Raw genomic sequence first — 20,200 nt, 5'->3', positions numbered from 1 at the left:
TTTGGAGAGGGCGCTCCCTTCCGAATAGCAACTCCTTAGCTATGTAATAATGTTTTGCAAAACGCTCGCAAATTATCACCCACTTCAAGAAGGTGGTAATGCATTCATAAATCCCTTTGTAAATGCATGCAAAATATTTTTTAAGGGCAGGCAGCGGTCCCAGTGACCACTGCCTGCCCTTACAAAATTAAACAAAAACATTTCATTTAAAAAAAAAAAAAATATCCTGTTTTCCTTTAAAGAAAACAGGCTGCATTTAAAAAACAAAAAAAGCTGCTTTATTTAAAAGCAAACTCAGACTGAGCCCAGCAGGCCAGCAGCCCTGTAAGGGCCAGTCATTCCAAAAGGGGTCGCAAAATGCAAGTAGCTCATTAATATTCATGAGCCTTGCATTTTGCGACCCCATTGTGAATCGCAAACAGCGTCCAAGACACTGTTGTACATGCCAAATAACGAGTGGCAAATTGCGAGTCACAAAAGTGATGCCATTTTCCAGTCTCTATTTGGCGGGTCATACATCTGGCCTGTAATGTTTTTGACTACTCTAGCATGTAAAACTTTAAATTACATGTCCTACGTTTTAAATACACTGCACCCAGCCATTGGGGCTGTCCAAGGCCTACCTTATGGGTGATTTATGTTTATTAAATAGGAAAGTTTGAGCTTGGCAAGAGGGTCAACTTGCCGGTTCCACATGGCATTATAAACTGCACACACTTGCACTGGCAGGGCTGTGACAGGTATCAAAGTAAATGAAGTGAGTGGCACAATCTGTGCAGCAGGCACTGGTAGCATTTATTTTAGGCCCTGGGCACATGTGGTGCACTTTACTAGGGACTTAGAAGTAAATTAAATATGCCCATTTTGGATATGCCAATGTTACCATGTTTTAAGGAGAGAGCACTTGCAATTTAGAACTCGTTAGCAGTGACAAAGTGTCCAGTATACTAAGGCCAGCAAAACTGAAGTCAGCCAAGCAGGAGATCAGAAGGCAGCTGCAACCATGCCAAGGATGCCAGGTCTTACAATATATATAATTACTTCATCAAACCAGGAGTCTAAATAAAGGTTAGTGGGGCAAAATATGGATACAGCAATATCCTGTAACAATGATTAGGCGAACGTTCAGCACAAAGCGCTGCAAAATTGCACCACATTTTCCTGTATTGTGCATGACAAGCACTCTGCCTTGCCCCACCCTAGCTGACACATGTTCAAAGATAACATCACACCATTACAGAGATTCATGTGTCGTGTCTAGCTAGACACATTCTAGTGTTCTGCCCAAAAGTGTAACACACCTTATACCCACCCACCACAGGCGTCACCAGTCAGGTGACCCTTTCAATAAAGGAGGCCGGGCACACGTGCACGTGCCTGGGCCCAGTTCTACACCATAATCAACTGAGTTAGTGTGGTCATTTATTCTAGTATGTGGGCCTAGGACCCGCCAACATTACACCACACGCAATATCTTGGTTGGAGTGGACCTCCCTCGGTGTGCACTCGGCAGCTGTTACTATATGTATTTAGACTGGGATCGGGATTGACAGTCGTGCAGCCTTGCAAAGAGTCACAGTCTCAAATTGACAACTGATGACCTCCTTCCATCTGAAACTTAACCCTTTACAAACTGAGGGGCACATTATCAAGAACGGAGTTGAAATTATCGCCGCTTTAGTGGCAGAAAACTGCTGCTAAGGCGGAAATAATGGGCTTGATAATATGCCCTGGAAAATTCTAATAGAAGCCCATGTTCACATCAGAACACAGACTGCTATTGGAATTCTGTAGGGCATATTCTCAAGCCCATTACCGCCGCTTAAGCTGCAGTTTTCTGCCGCCATAGCGGCGATAATTTTTAACACCGTTCTTGAAAATATGCGCCTGAGTATCTCCGTATTTTGTCAACACGTGCTAAAATCTATCCAACACTGAATCAACTGTGACATTCTAGTTTGAAAACTCACTATTAATCATTGTGCAAAGTCTCTGGGTGCATTCTGAAGAAAAGCATAAACTTCCAATCACAAGTCAACTCTGTAACAAGAACACACAGTTCCAATCATGATTTTTATAGGGACACCATCAATTCCTCCATAAGCTGGACCATGCATTCCTAGTCCCCAATCCCTGGTGCTGTCTAAAACTTATGACAACTCACTTCTGACAGGTCTCCCCAAAACACACCTCACCTCTCCGAAGGAAGTTCTGTTGCAGCATCTTGTTTTGTCTTTGGAAGCAATACCAAAAAAACACACTTCTCCGATCTTATGTATGCTTCAGTGACTCACCATCAGAGGACGATCTTAAGCAGTGTCACCCACAAAGTTATACACTTGGTCACTTCTCTTTACTCAACAAAGAAGCAGTGGTGTCACTAGGGGGTTGCGGGGGGGGGGGGTGCGGAACGCACCGGGTGACACCATCAGTGTCCATCACATGGGGTGACACCATTACGCCGCAGCCTCACCTCACCGAGTCTGCTCTGCTTTGCTTTATAATAAACCCTGAGCCTAATGAAACGTTGTGCCTCTCTGACAAGCGCAGAGGCTGCTCTCCCAGTCCCAGGCTCCTTGACGTCATCATCACTGAGTATCAGCCCCCCCCTTCTGTTGGTTAAGTTAATTGATGTCGATGACGGGGTCGGATCAACAGGTTAGCGCAGCCGCAGTCAGTTCCTGCAGCCACCAGCGCGCTGTACGCACTGACACAGGGTCCTAGGAAGTTTCCATGATTAGGCCTCGGATTCGGTGGGTGCTTTGATACCGCCAAATATTTATACAGAAGGCTCAGTGATAATTCATTAACAACGAGCGGCGAGCGCTGAAGTGGACATGAAGTGTTATTTAAGGACACGACTTGCGGCCATGTTAGCCTATCTCCCAAGGACCCGTCTCTTTCTTTCTCCTGCTGCCAGGCCTGGTTTCCTCTTCGCAGCATCCATCCCATTGCTTCCTCCGCGCCAGAGGTCATTGAGCCTGGTGACGCCTTTGTGCGTTTGAGAAGAAGGCCGCTTTGCCTATGTTACATTTCACGAGTGCCCAGTGGATTTCTTCATGCCAGCCCTGTGACGCCTACCCACCCTGGACTCGGAGCCCTTCTAGCATGCTTGAGTTGACAGACAACTAATGTCCCCGCAGAACAAGCTGGTAGTTCGAGGTGAGAGCAGAGTGAGCAGCAAAGAATTATAATGCGAACTAAGTTTGACTTTTAGTTATTTAGCTTCTCGAGTGTTTATATCCACTGCAAGGCGCATGTTTTCTGGTCATGTTTTTTCAGTAAAAGTAAACCCCCATTTTAGACGTTTTCTGCCCCCATCCTGGCCAGGGCCCCCCTCTCCCCCCCTGCTATTTGCATTTTATTTTCCTGTCTCGCAATTTGTACTTCCTTGAACCAGAAATATGACTGTTTATGCTCTCTTAACTAGAACAAAGTAACAGGGCGAAGTCCCCATTAGGTATGTTGGGTACATGTGTTTGGGAGCATGGTGTGCTTCATGGCAGGCACCGCTTCTCGCTGTCTGCTACACGCATTGCCAGACATGGCCCAAACTGTACAGTAGTTCTGTCACCTTATTGGTTTACTGGGCTGTTACCATCTTGCAGAACCTGTAGAGGAGGTTGAAAAGACATACAGTAGCCCACCACCACCAGCGACTTCCTCGTCATTATGCTACAATATATGACCAGACAGGCGACCCTATATTCCAGCAAGTGTGAAACTGGAGTGGTTACAGAGCTTAAGATAGTGGACGACTAAAGGAGATAGGTAAAACAAATTGAATGCTGACACAAGCTGAAGATGCTAGAGTGAGAAGGAGTAGCTGTTATGAAGCTGAGGGTGTGTGTCTTCTGTGTCTATTTAAACTTTCCCACTCAGTGTTCAAAGCGCATTTCATGAGTTTATTTCAATCACTTTGAGAAGAGCCAAGAACTGTGAGGGAAAAACCATGGGGGAGGGGGGGTCGGAGAAGGCGACCAGGAAAGGGTTAAAAGAGCAGCAGGCGGGGGAGGGGAGTGCAGGCGGAGGGGGTGGATGGTGCAGGCAGAGAGGGAGATGGTGCAGACAGAGGGTGAGATGGTGCAGGCAGGGAGTGAGATGGTGCAGGCAGAGGGTGAGATGGTGCAGGCAGAGGGTGAGATGGTGCAGGCAGGGGTGAGATTGTGCAGGCAGAGGGTGAGATGGTGCAGGCAGGGGGTGAGATGGTGCAGGCAGAGGGTGAGATGGTGCAGGCAGAGGGTGAGATGGTGCAGGCAGGTGGAGAGATGGTGCAGGCGGGGTGAGGTGGTGCAGGCGGAGGGGAGATGGTGCAGGCAGAGGGAGAGATGGTGCAGGCAGGGGGAGAGATGGTGCAAGCGGAGGGAGAGATGATGCAGGCAGAGGGGGGATGGTGCAGGCAGAGGGAGAGATGGTGGAAGGGAGATGGTGCAGGCAGAGGGGAGATGGTGCAGGCAGAGGGAGAGATGGTGCAGGCAGGGGGAGAGATGGTGCAAGCGGAGGGAGAGATGATGCAGGCAGGGGGAGAGATGATGCAGGCAGGGGGAGAGATGGTGCAGGCAGAGGGAGAGATGGTGCAGGCAGAGGGAGAGATGGTGCAGGCAGAGGGAGAGATGGTGCAGGCGGAGGGGGGATGGTGCACGCAGTGGGGAGATGGGGCAGGCAGAGGGAGAGATGGTGCAGGCAGAGGGAGAGATGGTGTAGGCGGGGCGAGAGATGGTGCAGGCAGAGGGAGAGATGGTGCAGGCAGAGGGAGAGATGATGCAGGCAGGGGGAGAGATGGTGCAGGCGGAGGGAGAGATGGTGCAGGCGGGGGGTGAGATGGTGCAGGCGGGGGTGAGATGGTGCATGCGGAGGGGAGATGGTGCAGACAAAGGGAGAGATGGTGCAGGCGGAGGGGAAATGGTGCAGGAGGAGGGGAAATGGTGCAGGCAGAGTGAGAGATGGTGCAGGCAGAGGGAGAGATGGTGCAGGCAAAGAAGAGATGGTGCAGGCAGAGGGGAGATGGTGCGGGCAGAGGGGAGATGGTGCAGGCAAAGTGGAGATGGTGCGGGCAGAGGGGAGATGGTGCGGGCGGAGGGGAGATGGTGCAGGCGGAGTGAGAGATGGTGCAGGCAGAGGGAGAGATGGTGCAGGCGGAGGGGGGATGGTGCAGGCAGAGGGGAGATGGTGCAAGCAGAGGGAGAGATGGTGCAGGCAAAGGGAGAGATGGTGCAGACAGAGGGAGAGATGGTGCAGGCAGAGGAAGAGATGGTGCAGGCAGGGGGAGAGATGGTGCAGGCGGAGGGAGAGATGGTGCAGGCGGAAGGAGAGATGGTGCAGGCAGGGGAAGAGATGGAGCAGGCGGAGGGAGAGATGGTGCAGGCAGGGGGAGAGATGGTGCAGGCGGAGGGAGAGATGGTGCAGGCGGAGGGAGAGATGGTGCAGGCAGAGGGAGAGATGGTGGAAGGGAGATGGTGCAGGCAGAGGGGAGATGGTGCAGGCAGAGGGAGAGATGGTGCAGGCAGAGGAAGAGATGGTGCAGGCAGAGGGGAGATGGTGCGGACAGAGGGAGAGATGGGGCAGGCAGAGGGGATATGGTGCAGGCAGAGGGGAGATGGTGCAGGCAGAGGGTGAGATGGTCCATGTGGTAAGTCATGAGGGGGTGACACCATGAGTTACCCGCACCGGGTGACACCAACCCTAGTGACGCCACTGCAAAGAAGCTGGCATTATCAGAAGGCCATACCATGTAGCAATGTTTCTTCTAAAATCCCCCTCTTTCAGGAATTTTGACCAACCTTTTTCAGGCAGTATGACTAGCCAGGATCTCTGTGTTGTGACGAGTGCTCCCGCCACAACCGCTCCATTAACGGAATTGAAGTTTTGCTGAGTGGGCACCATGTTTAAAGGTCTGCTAAGCAATTCCCTATGTTTGGTGAAAACAGCAGTAAAAGCAGCAGTTTGTTTTCTCTGAACACAATATGGTAAAATATGGTAAAGTGCCTCTCTAATATATTCAGAGTCCCTTAAGGCAGAGGTGCACCTTGTTTATGATGTGTGCACGAGGTTCATGGGACTAGTAAACCGACTCCATAGTATCTAAAGCTGCAATGCCTCTCAAGAATGTATATCGTTACCTTTGACTTGCATGGAGAGCTAGTAGTGTGATTTGGTTGTTCGTTGCTATGATAGTAGAAAAATCAATTTGTTTGGCACAGTTCGTATGCGCAGTTACCAAGGGGCAGATTTACAATAAATGGCGCATCCCTGCATATCAGCAGGGATGCACCAGTTATTGTGCGCCGCAGCTCCGCCACCCTGGATGCGCCGCATTTACAATGCGGAGCAGCATGGGGCAAAAAGGGCACAGATGTGTCACGCATCTGAGCCGTAAATGCGTCGCAATGCTGGAGTTGCATCACAAGCGCGACGCAGCTCCAGCAATGCTCTGGGGGACCCTATCTCCACAATGCTGCGTCCATCCTTAAGCCTGCTTCAAGCAGGTGCAGGGTTTTGACGCAACATGGGCCAAAAAGTGACTGAGTGAAATCTTGTAGATTTCACTCAGCCACTTTTGGGAGGCGTTCCTGCGCCGGAACGCCCCCCCCCCTCCCCCCCGCGATGAAACGCCTCCTTCTGGCGCAGGGCTTTACAACTTGATGCATCTGGGAGATGCGTCACGTTGTAAATACCGCTCACCATGACGCATCTTTTGCGCCGCCGCTGCATCACAAAAGTAACACAACGGCAGAGTAAAAGAGGCGCAGGGGGATTGTAAATCTGCCCCCAAGTGTTTCCCGCCTAAATTGCGTCTCAAGACACAAAGCAAAGCTTCAAAATGGTGAAGGTCCGTTTCTTCTGCTTTCCTCCACCTTTCTTGAATCTTCACAGAGCCAAGGGCGGTGAGTGAATGTCAGTGGCACACTTCCTCAGACACACACTACATTCACTGTTCACTGTGGCTCTCAGCTGACCTGTCCTGACAGGAAACTGAAAACTGCATTGACTCTGCTCTCAGAGAGCATGTCTGCTAAGGGCAGGCTCTCTGCTTTATCGAGAGCAGAGAGCTAATCTTTAGCGTGAATTAGGAGAGAAGACATAGATTTGTAGGGATGGGCGGCGGGAGACAGATTTGTTTTTTTAACTTTTGGGAAAGCGGGAGAGAAGTTCTACAAAGGGAGGGTCAGGGTGGTGTGGGCAGGATGGCATGGCACCATTTGCTTGAGAGATAGAGAAGGGGAGTGCGGAGGGAAGCAGGGTTGGGTGGCAGTGCACCAGGTACTTTTAAAAAAAGTTTTAGAGGGGAGGCTGTGCAATGCTAACATGGATTAGAGAGGTCATAGGGTGCCATTTTTTGTTAATTTAGAAATGGGAAACAAGCTATTATAAGGAGGTGGAGTGAGTGTAGGGGTGCAGGACACCAGTTGTAAGATGTGGCAGTGGGCTGGAGAAGGTGATGCCCTGTTTTGTACGGATCACCCATGACTTTTAAACCCATGCACGGCTGATCTGAATGAGGAGGAGGAGATGAAATGGGGGCCATGCATAACATAGCATAACATTTTTGATGGCTAGCTGTAAATGATACAGGTGTTTTGACGTCTGGATTCTGACTCACGTTGTGAACAACTCAAGCTTCACTCTCGTTGTGTACTTGATGTCACTCAGAAACCTTCAGGGAAAAACATTGCCATTATTCACAGGTGCCCATCTTTAATTCTATATGTCGTTTTCTACTTAGCAAAGAAGAAGCTCTAAGAGGCTGCAACATGTATTGATTGGTTGGCAAAGCAATGTGACTGTCTTTCATTACTACAGATCTGTTTTGCGACTTGCTTGAAGGCCCTAGTGCCAGACAATAAGATGAATAGGAGAGTTTGAATGTAGTGACCTCATTTAGCAATGCAATATGGATACTAAAATGAAATCTAAATCCGCATAATTTACCGTTGATGTGATGTGTATGCTGTGTGAGTGACTGCTCTAAGTGTATCTGCTTGCTCTGCATCGGTCTGGTAGTGTTGTGCCTGAAGCTTGAAAATGTGTCTGGCCACCTTGCATGTAATGCTTGCAAAAGTTGCCCAATGCATGAGAAGAAGTAGGGAGACACGAGGGTAGGGATTAATAAAAAGGTTAGCTAACTAACCCCCAGATTCATCAAGAACACATTTTGCGATTCCTTAATAGCGAAAAATACCATTTCGCTATTAAGGAACAGCAAAATGTTATTCATCAAGAAATCACTTCAAAAAAAGCGATTTCTAATAATTCCTTAATTGGGACTCGCAAATTGCGAGTCGCAATTAACCCCTTCGATGCGGATGACAAAGCCAGCTCGTCATGGGGGTTTCCTGCGCTGCGCACATGACAAGCTGGCATTGTCACGAAAGCAGCGTTTTTCAAATTTCAGCGCGCAGCGGGAAAACCCGCTAGCGCGCATGCGGTTAAGGAATATCTCCCCATTCATTCATAGGAATGAGTGGGAAAACCATCTCAATTTGCTAATTGCAATTAGTGATTCGCAAATTGAGATTGTGATTTCAAGGGTGCAGGGGTGTCCAAAGGACACCCTGTTACACCCCTGAAATTGATGTGTGCACCTATGTTGCGCACACACATGCCCTTAGGGCATGTGTGTGCGCAACATGAAACTTTGAAAAATGCACTTTAGTGCATTTTTCAAAGTTTTTGCTATTTACCACGTAGTTAGACTTCTCGGTAAATAGCGGCCCCAGATTGCGAATTCGTAATTTTTAAATGGTTCATGAATTGCATTTAAGGAATCTCAAATTGAGATTCCTTAAATGCAATTAATCGCAATTTAGCGATTTCTAGAATTGCGATTTTTGCATTTGGGATGATGAATCCCAAATGCAAAAATAGCGCTCGCAAAGGACCAGATTCTCAGAATCTGGCCCTTTGTGAGCCGATTTCAGCTTGATGAATCTACCTGAAAGTGCCTCCTGTAGAGTGCAGCTGCAGAGTATTCACCGCCAGCGTGGCTGAGTACTTTACTAGGGCTATGGAGAGGGTACTCCACCCACTTAATTTAGAGATGATCTCCTGCCCAGCAGGCATCTCTTGCATTGGCAGGAACCGCAGTCATGACGGTTCCTGTGAATGCATTGAAAGATTAGTAGATAGCTCTGTCAACATGACAGATCCATACAGCAAACTTTCAATGTATTTTTATATTTTTCAATAACAGAGTCCCAAACATGAATGTGATTTTTGAAAACTAAAAATGCAATGCATCCCTCACTTTAGGAGTTTTTTTCCCAAGGGTTGGGGGGCATTTTGCAGTTTTCAATGCCTCTTGCCGTCAGGTTTTGTCTGCCAGTGACAGACAGTGAAATCGTGCCATTTATTTGCCCATTCTAAAAAGGGTGGGGAGCCAAATGGCAACATTTCTGATGGCCCTTACTGTGTTGGGGCATCAGAGGTGTATGTAAGCAGCTGAGACAGGGTTGTCGCCACCTTTGACATTCTGAAAGTCTGCCCAACCCTCACTACCAAACTCTAAATTGGGCTCAAAGTTGTCACCTTGGCACCATCATTCCAGGTAAGATTATGATGCTCTGTAGAAAAGGAGGCTCAGAATTATAGTATATATTTCTCAAGTTTTGGTAAAACAGCCAGGGAGCCTAATATTGGCGAAAAACGTAGGCAGAATATGAAACTTGCCATTAAGTTTTCCTCACTGTTATTTGTCCTTGACAGGTGCCACCTGCTGGGGCTGCTTTGCATGAGTAAGTAATTATGGAGGTGGTGCGTATAAGGAGAGCATAGACAAAAAGTGTCCCATTGTTCAAGGGCATGGCTCAACGGAGGAAGGTTATACATTTAATCGTAACCCTATGCAGACAATGATGTGCCTTTAGGAGTAATAGCATGCTTTCACATCCCAACTAAAAGAAGGGTGGCAGTACTAATTTTTTTCTGCTGTCATCCCTCTTTCTTCTCTGAAGTAGTCTTCATCTGCCATTTTGTACTACAATTGTTGACTGCTACATTTTATGTTTGCCTCTTCACACTTCAACGTTAAATAACACATTAGACAAGGTTTCTAGCCTGTGCACTTCCTGTTTATATAAATTGTTTAATGCGTTCCCCCATTATTCAACATATTCTAAATAGGCTAAATATTATATTTGCTGGTGCAAGCACACAAGTATGAGTATTGAAGTTTACTTCACCTTATATCTGAAGGTGATATGTTGGCATTGCTCTTAACTTCTGACCACTTTAACAACACTGAAAAAAGACTATGCCAACTTGTTTTATGTCTGATACTAGGAAGCCCCAACATTGACTATTTTAAGGCTAAAATTCAATTGCAATATATTTGCTCGACATACATTTATTTTGTGTGTTGTTTTGATAGAAGCAGTCACATTTGTTTGTTGCCTACTTTCACCAGTCAATGGCTTAACTAGTTGCTGGTTTCCCCCATATTATATGTCTTACTCTTTCTTCTAATATTTAGGTTTCCATTTAGGGCACACTGTTGCTCTTGGCACTCTCTGTAGGGGCATCCCCAAACTTGCTTGCCTTAACCTTCCTGTTTTCTAATACCGGTTTTTGGCCTTCAGAACTGTGTACACTTTACTACTGCTAGTGCTAAAGTGCATGTTCTCTCTCCTTTAAACATTGTAAAATTAGCTTACACCGAAATGGCACATTTAATGTACTTGTAAGTCCATAGTAAAGTGGTACATTGAATGATACCAGTTTGCTTGCAGTACTTATTTTGCCACCCACTAAAGTAGCTTATTTAAACATATCTCAGGCAATACATTACAGCGTGAAAGTGCAGTTTTAAACTGCCATTTCGAGCTGACAAAGGAAACCGAGTGCCAGGCCCAACCCTTTCTTTTTTAATACATAAAAATCACCCCTAGGTTACTCTAGGTCCTAAACACTCCTTAGCTCAGGGTGCATTGAGTGTACAAAGTTGGATATGTACTTTTAAGTTTACATTGTCCTGGTAGTGAAACACATCAAAGTTTGTTTTTCACTATTGCAAGGCCTAACTTTCCCATAGGTAATGTTGTGCTACCGTAATATATTTAATGAGTGATAACGTTTTATTTGCAGCAGGTAGGAAAGTCATGGTTAGTGTCTTAAGAATTGTAATTTAAAACCCTATTTAATGGTGAAGATAGATTTTGAGTTAGAATTCTGAACATTACACTTGGGAAGTGGCATGTTTTTGTCCCAAACATGTGCTGTCTGCAGCCTGTTCCTGGGTCACATGACTAGGTGCAGTTAGCAGTTGGCCATTGTGTAGTCCTCGCAGACAGCATCACAATAAAGGGTCTGGATGTTGGCAGGATGAGTCATCTCAGGCAGGATTGGGGGGTAGAGCTGTCCCCTACCAAGTACCAGGTATATAAAGGGGAACCTTGGACCCACTCTTCAATACACTCCTGGATCTGTAGATACAATGGAAAAGGATGTTTTTCTGCCTTGCTGCTTGAGGTCTACCATGCTTGCTGAGAAGGAAAACTGGACCTGCTCCCTTCACCGCAAGCTGAGGGACTCCAGGGGCCAGCTGACTGATTTCCTGCTCTGTGCTACTGAGACATTACTCGCTCCAGAGGCATCCCTGTATTTGCCGAGTTGACCTGCTGCTGGACCTGCAACTGACCTGCAACTGGAACTTCCTGAGCCTGTTGGCCTCTGCAAGAGTGAGTCCTTGATCCCTAAGAGGAGCATCCCCAGGTCATGGATCATTGGCGGACATCAGTGTACACTCTTCCACCTCAGAAGGGGAACATCCTGAAGTTTTGTTCTATTCGCAATTGCAAACAGGTCTGTTCATTCCAAGATGTTGCTGCATGCGCTGACTCCAACGTAAAGCACTGCTGAACCCGACCCGTTATGCTACAGCGACCAGCAGCAATGACTGTCAACGCAAGATCTGCATTTCGCGTTACAGCATCGACAGCCTGCGCTGACCGCCAATGCAAATTATGCAAACAATTTTCTGCAATGCCCATCAGGATCTTCAAACTACAGTGGTGACCATAAAGGATGCCTGACATGCTCTTCACACTACATTAAGGACCATCCGCTATGCTGTCCCTGCTCCTTGCAGCCTCCTCCACCACATATTGATCCCTTCGCGCTGGACTTTAGAAGGTAACGCCTTCAGCAGCAGTAACCTGGTTTCTCTAACCGTCCTGTGGTCCATTGTGGTCAGCCTAAATTTGTGACTTTCATCCGCTCTTGCATGACCAGATAACCGCGAGTAGCTCTTTGTGCTTTTAGGTGGCATACTTACCGTTAATCTTTGAAATTGTATTTCTCCGGTTCTGATTGGACGTTGTCGTTTTGGTTTCAATAATGTACTAAATTATACTCTATTTTTCTAAGTTGTTGTGGGATTTTTCTTGTATTATGTTTTCACTTTATTACTGTTTGTGTGCTGGATAAATACTTTACACAGTGCCTCTAAGTTAATCATCACTACTTTTGCACCAAACTACCAGAGGGTTAAGCACTGGTTAATTTAGTGACTTTTGTGATTCACTTGTACAAGGATTTAGGCTTTTGTTTGAGTAAGATTACATAACCCTCAACAACCCAATTTTTCACTCAAATGTTTTGTTTACTAATTTGCAGGATGACTTGTTCACCATTTCAGTTTACTCTAGGCCCCTTATTTTGTCCCTCACTGGTGCTTTAACTATCTCTATTGATTGCTTTAGTGCTTATAATGCAGGCACCCTTGCACCGTGATGCAAAAGTTGCCTGAGTTGGAGCTAGGCAGCACATTGTGAGGCAGAACTGTGAAAAGGCAGAAATTATTATGGCAAATATGGTGCATTCCTTCCCTTTGCTTGTCGGGTAGCACAGCAAGGAGGCTTGTGGTGCCACATAATGATAAATATGTCCCTGTATGTTTAATTCTAACTGTGGGGCTCTTTATAACCAAGTGTATTTTAACAGAGTGTATAGAGTCCAAGAGTTGCATTGAAAATTGTTATAGCGGTTTGTTATTTTATAAAAAGTAAGGCAAATTCAAGACCACATTTTCTGACACCCCATTTTCTGAGCATAGAAAGGACACTTACCAAGGGAGGAGCTGACTGCCACCAACAGGAAAGCGAGAGCGATCTTCATGGCTTGGAGATGACTGAGTGTCTGGATTTGATCTGCAAAATGTTCTAACTCAAGGTATCGCTCTAAGCCTAGAGCTCCTCTATTTATACGTGAAGCGACCAGTCAGTCTCCTCCCAGCTGATCCGATGACAGGTCCTGTGAAAAATGAACCAGTTTTATTCTTGGCAGTGAGATCAATCAATGTTGACTCAACAGGTGCCAATTTCTCGCCACCTTCTTTCTTGTTTACTATCTAAATGGAGGAGCTAAAGGCTGTCAGTGGCATCTCTCTGTTATTTTTTCTAAATAACAGGGCACATAAGGTATTGAATCAATTAGGAGTCACCTGGGGTCTGAATAACAACCCCTGGCTTACCCCTTGCAATCCTTGGCATTGACTTTGTGACTCCTAACCTCAGGGGTTACAAGTTAAATGCCAAGGGCATAGGGAGCTATCGTATTATCAGCGCCAGGCTATATTAATTAAACTTATTGTGAATAATTGTCTATTATTCACCATAATTGTAATAAACAGTGGAGCAGCAGAATCATCTGGAACTGGATATTCACTGCCATCCTAGGTAACAACAATACAATGGCTCTAAATGTGTTTTGTGTGCACATGTCTTTGAGATTGAGTTTGTATGACAAATCCTGTGTGTGTCAGTATGTATGTTTGTATCTACGATCGTTTGTGTGTATAGTGTGTGTGTGTGTGTGAAAGTGAGTGAGTAAGAGTAAGTGACTCAGAGTAGAGTGAGTAAGAGAGTGTGAATGAGTGAGTCAAGGTAACAGTGAGTCAAGAGACTAAGTGAAAATGAGTGAGTGCAAGCAAGTGCTAATGAGTGAGCAAAACCAAGTGTGAGCGAATGAGTGTGATTAACTGAATGTAAATGAGCATGAGTGAGAATGTGTTGTTATGTTTGTAAGTCTGCTGTTGAGCCTGGCATCTTTCTTAGAATTATAGAATGACGCTTGATACATCGCTGGCACTGTCCTATTGGAGACAATACTTGCATATGGGATACTCATGAAAAAAATACTCTAGCACTGGTACAATGTAGGTACATTTTGGCACCCGGCACCAGTAGAAAAATAATAATATAACATAATTGGGTCAACTCATGGGGACTGTAGGTATCATCAGCTTGGCACACAGCGAAAGGTCTTAAATATTTAATGAGTGTCTCAGAGACTGGATTTTTAGCAAATGTATACAACAAATGTGTGTTAAAATGCACTAATAGAGGCCATTTTGTTCAAAGATTTCTCAAGTGAGAAAAACCTCCACCCTCCGTTCTCCCCTAGAGGATGTCAGACTCACTTCTCTTGCTTATTGCCAATCAAATAACTGTAACCCTTGCCATATCGTGGCCACAACTTTATCTAAATGATAGCTAAAATAGACATTTGTTTGTGTTGTATAGTTATCCTAATCATGCAATTATTATTGATCTTCAGCAGTGTTAAGTACTGTGATTTCATCATGAGGTTATGTTATTTTATGGTAGGCTAATTTATAAAACGCATGGCTGACCCAACATTGTGGCGTCCCAGCGCTAGCAGGCAGGGGAGAAGAAAACAAGAAGAGCTAAATGGAGGAGAAAGGCAAATTTTTAGTACATTTCCTAAAAGCCCAATGATCTTCTGTACTCCGCGCAGCAAGAGAAGCTTACGGTCACATGACATCACTTCCTTGGAAGATTTAGGGTCAAAGGTCATATGATGTAACTTCCTGTCACATTATGAATGTCAAAGGGACTATGGGGCACATGCATCAATGTAGGCTTTGCGATCCCATGGATGTAGGAATTGCTATAAAATTAGCGGTTCCCAAACATTCCTTAATTGCAAGTCGCAATTACGGAATGCCTTCCCATTCATTCCTATGTTCCCCAAGGCCATAGGAATGAATGGATAATTGCATGGGCAATTTGCGAGTATCCAATAGGTACTCGCAAATTATGCATGCAATTTCAAGGGTGTTAAAAGGACACCATGTTGCACCCCTGAAATCGATCTGTGCACACATGTTGCGCACACACATGCCCCAAGGGCATGTGTGTGTGTGTAACCTACAACTATGAAAAATGCACTATGGTGTAGATGTTGCAAATTACCATCAAGTTCAAATTGATGGTAATAATGTGCGACCCCTACTAGTGAAATCGCTATTTGCGATTTCATCTTGCATTGCATTTAAGGAATTGCTATTTGGGATTCCTTAAGTGCAATTGCAATTTAAGAAATTGCATTAAATTGCAATTTCCTAAATTGCGAGAGCCTTACAGTTAGATGCATCGCAGAAGCCCTTTTTGGGTGTGCAAATGGCTAATTTTTGCAAATCGCACCATTTGCACTCGCAAAAAAGGTTGATGCATGTGTCTGAATGATATCACTTTTGCTACTTCTGACAATCGACATCCATGACGTAAGCATGCTAGTTTACCTCTTATTTCAATTTCTCATTTTCATTTTTTTTAAAAACATAATTTAGATGGGAAAGATGGTTTACAGGTCTAAGCACATTGCATGAATACAAGGCGCGTGGGAGCTTGCACTTTGGGAAGTGCGGACCCCCTTGATGTAAATCTTAAAGCAGATCTTTAGAAAGGGTATATGCTATGAGTAGAGGCCACATAATGGTCAAACTAAATTTAAAAATAAACATTATGCTTCATTTCCTAGAATGGTGAAAGCCTGCTTACTGTCACCCTCATGTGAAATTATTTCTGTATGCCTTCCGGATACAATGCAAAGCAGGTATTGCAATTACTGGGCAGAATTACTAAGCCCTTGATTCACTGTTGCGTCGTTGTGCAAAGCAAGGCAAGGCACCGCAATGCAAGGCAAAGCAAGGGCTTGAGTCAAATCTATCAAACGATTCAGTAGACAGGTTGCATAGGTTTTGGCTGCCTATGTGGAGTACGTCCAGCACTGCATCACTGTGTGTGCCACAGCAAGTAATGAATACAAGGTGTGTGTTCCAATGCAAATTGCAAGGCCACAGTATCACAGTGATATATACAAACATATAAGACCAGGTGGAGTCCTAGGATCTGCCTCTTGGCTGGTGTCCACATCCCCTTTTGGAATCTTTTCTTGACAGACCTGATTTGCCTTTTGGACGGGTGCAAAAACATCTGCTGAAGGTAGCTTCCTCCTCATCACTGCAAGTGTAAAGTGGTTGTGCCCGCCTCACAGTCAAGGATTCTTTTCCTTGGCTTAGATACTGCTGTGATTGGACCTTGGATTCCCTCGTCTGCTGTAAAGTAATGTGAAAAAGAGAGTGAGTTTGATTTCCTATGCTCACCTAGCTTTATTTTAAAGGGATATGTTTTCCCTAAATACAAGAGCTGATATTGTGCAGTCAATTACAAACCTCTCACTATCCAGAGATTTGATCAAAATAGTTGCACTCTTCCAAATAGGTAGAAATACTATTTAAAAAAACATTTTTGGAGTGATACATCTAAAGGAGGAGAATGCAGAGGTGCTAAAAGCATATTGCTTTGACTAGTCCTCTGTTTAAAGTAGAGGAATATAGAGGAAGATGTATTTTCAATATTTTTTGCATATTGATCACGTGAGAATACCATGTATTGGTCCAAGACAGCAGAGCTTTCTGAAAGATTGTGTTGTTGTTTTTCTGTGGCTTATTTGTAAAAATTACAACTAATTGTGTGAATTAAGAATGTTTTTGGGAAATAATATATCATGGGAAAAAGGAAGGTGAAAGTACTCAATGTCAGCATTGCCTAAACTAACTTTTACAAAATGAAAATATAGCAGTTAATAAATGTGTGAGTTGTATTTTAACTGTTATGTTGTCAGAAATATCAAACCCTTCCTTCCTCTAAATGATTTCAAACTAGTGGTCCAAGCGCTTGTCTTGCAGAGGTTAGAATACGGTAGTGCTACCCTCTGCAGCCTTCCCAAATACACTCTGGCTCCTCTAAGAGCTGCACTTAACTCTGCTGCTATACTGGTTACAGATACCAAGCGAAAGATCATGGATCCCCAGTTCTAAAATCCCTCAATTGGTTGCCCTTCGAAGCACAAATTCAATTAAAGATTGCTGTTCTTACACGCAAAGCCCTTCACCTTAATACTCCTACGTACCTTGTGTAAAAAATTAAACTATCCTGTGGCGTAAGAGCTTCAAGAAGCGCCTCTACCCTCCTCATGAAACCATTCATTCTTAAGAAAAAGAGAAGTTGGTAATGAGCTTTCTCCAGAGCTGCCCCTAAGATTTGGAACTCTCTCCCACCGGAAGTTCGCAGAATCTCCTCATTGCCGGCATTCAAAGTGGAAGCCAAACGATTCCTAATGAACAAATTCTTACCCTAATAGGGTTAGTCTCAAGGGCCCGTTGAAATTGCACCTGCTGACTTTGTGCTTTTTTTGTTCTCACTTGTGATACATTTCCCCCTTATTGTACACTGTGTTTCACCCTTGCTGCCCACCTACACCTGATGTATTGTATTGCCCTCCTGGTTGTATTTTGCACTGTATTTTCTTTCTCCCCTTTTCTCTTATAGATATTGTCATATATATTGCTTTTGTACTTCCTCCCATCATATTGTAAAGCGCTCTGTTATCCCTCGGGATCTTGTTTGCGCTATATAAAACTTTATAAAGAAATAAAACAACACATCAAGCTTAGAAATCATTTCATAATGTCACAATCAGATAGTTCCAAGCAAAATTATAATATATATGCATGCTAGTAACTTTTTACTTTCTATCACAAACAAATAACGCTGGTTTGAATAAAACAAGACAGGATGCCTACAAACTTGTAGTCAATGTGAGGGTAGTGTGCGAGTGTTGCATTGTAGTAAAAAATAAGTATGTTTGACATGCCACTACCAGATGGATATGTAGTCGCAGTGTAAGGTGTTATTACTTACCAATTAGTCACAGTTGACTGAAATCTCCAGCAACCAAGCAATGTGCAAAAGGTGACTGTTACAAGCTGTAGCTGTAATGCATGCATCCAGGAAAGTTATCCTACAGATTACAGAAGCTATTTGGGCATCGTAAACAGCTTTCTCATTGAAAGAATACCAGTGATAGTGTACTATGTGGTGAGGTGGCACTTGAAAACAATCAATGGCACCCAGCACTTAGCACTTAATATTGAATTAAATAGGTAATTAATTTAAATAGGTAATTAATTTAAATATTTTAAATGAAAATAAAAATTTAGAGTTTATTAAAAAAATTTAAAGTAACATTTATATTATTATTATTATGTATAACACATTGCAAACATGTATGTGTAGAAATACTTTAAATTAATTCAATTATTAAAACAATACCATTACATTCATTAAACATAAACGTTTTTATTTATATATTATTATATCATTTTTAACATTAAATATTTGTAAATGTTGAAATAAATTAACTTTGAAAAATATATATATTTCTTTATTGGCATTTTAAGTTCAAGGCAGGACATCAATGGACAAGGAATTGTTATAATGTAACAGGCATATCAGTCACAATAGCAACCACAATAGCAAAAATCATATACTGATACATTTAAAATATGAGGCATCACCAAAAAACATTTGCAAGGAGTACTATCCTTAAGACACCCAGAAATTATTTTCAACTCCTGTGGAAGGGAGGGGAAAAATATCACATTAAACAATGCGTGAGTTTGTGATTATTCAACAATAGTGACCAATAACGTATATAGTCGAAAACTAACAAACATAATCTAAAAAGCAGGGGAAAATTGTGATGAACAAGGGGAGTTGGTTGAGTGCCGGTTATGAGCAGGGAGATAGCGGGGGCATCATGAACTGGCTGCTGGTTATGCATGAGATTGCAGTCTCCTGCCTGTCTTACCAAAGACGGTACACAAGTGGGTGGTGATGGTCCGAGCATCTGAATCAATCAAACACTCACACCCACTCAAAAGATCTGGGTTTAATCCATCACCGTTCTTTAGCCCACTCTGCCAGCCCAGTTCAGACATGGCTATATGCAAATCAGTCTGACCCTGTGCCTCATGGGAACAGTCCAGCCCGAACTGCTAAGCCATGTCTTCCCTGGACCGGAAACAAGCTTCTGAGGACCGGTTTCAGGCATTCCAGCCGACTTCAGCCCAGCTTGCTTGAATCCAGTGGCAAAGTGAGCAAGGGACTCATGTCTGAGCATACCCTGCCACACTTATGGTGGCCAAAAGCAGTCCAAAAGGGGGTGGTGATGGTCGGAGCATCTGAATCAATCAAACACTCACACCAAGTCAAAAGATCTGGGTTTAATCCATCACCGTTCTTTAGCCCACTCTGCCACTCCAGTTCAGACATGGCTATATGGAAATCAGTCTGACCCTGTGCCTCATGGGAACAGTCCAGCCTGAACTGCCGTGCCATGTCTTCCCTGGACCTGAAACAAGCTTCCGAGGACCGGTTTCTGGCATTCCAGCCGTCTTCAGCCAGGCTTGCTTAAATCCAGTGGCAAAGTGAGCAAGGGACTCACGTCTGAGCATACCCTGCCACACTTATGGAGGCCAAAAGCGGTACAAAAGGGGGTGGTGATGGCCAGAGCATCTGAATCAATCAAACACTCACACCCAGTCAAAAGATCTGGGTTTAATCCATCACCGTTCTTTAGCCCACTCTGCCACCCCAGTTCAGACATGGCTATATGCAAATCAGTCTGACTCTGTGCCTTATGGGAACAGTCCAGCCCGAACTGCCAAGCCATGTCCCTGGACCGGAAACAAGCTTCCAAGGACCGGTTTCTGGCATTCCAGCTGTCTTCAGCCTGACTTGCTTGAATCCAGTGGCAAAGTGAGCAAGGGACTCACGTCTGAGCATACCCTGCCACACTTATGGCGGCCAAAAGCAGTACAAAAGGGAGTGGTGATGGTCGGAGCATCTGAATCAATCAAACACTCACACCCAGTCAAAAGATCTGGGTTTAATCCATCACCGTCCTTTAGCCCACTCGGGCTGGACTGTTCCCATGAGGCACAGGGTCAAGGCTGATTTGCATATAGCCAGTGTCTGACCTAGGGTGGTGTGGAGTGCAAAAAAACGATGGATTTAGGCGCAGATGCTTGTACTGGGGTGAATGTAAGACATTGTTC

The 20,200-nt window shown here is 44.6% G+C and overlaps 1 protein-coding gene across 3 annotated transcripts in view; it reads right to left on the bottom strand.

The window, feature by feature from the left end:
* Nucleotides 1-13,217, bottom strand: part of LOC147703275 (uncharacterized) — a 166,166-nt gene extending 152,949 nt beyond the window's left edge. Inside the window, exon 1 of one of the 3 annotated variants that reach the window (XM_086931730.1) lies at nt 13,062-13,217. In XM_086931730.1, the coding sequence (XP_086787856.1) occupies nt 13,062-13,110 (49 nt within the window). In that variant the 5' untranslated portion in view covers nt 13,111-13,217. The remainder of the gene's footprint in view (nt 1-13,061) is intronic. The other 2 variants (XM_086931732.1, XM_086931731.1) reach the window with 2 other exon arrangements.
* Between the last annotated feature and the right edge of the window lie 6,983 nt (nt 13,218-20,200).

Source organism: Lissotriton vulgaris, chromosome 7 (genome assembly GCF_964263255.1).
Source record: "Lissotriton vulgaris chromosome 7, aLisVul1.2, whole genome shotgun sequence".
Lineage (NCBI taxonomy): Eukaryota > Metazoa > Chordata > Amphibia > Caudata > Salamandridae > Lissotriton > Lissotriton vulgaris.
Note: the sequence above shows the minus strand (reverse complement) of the source record. Positions and strands in the feature narration are given on the sequence as shown.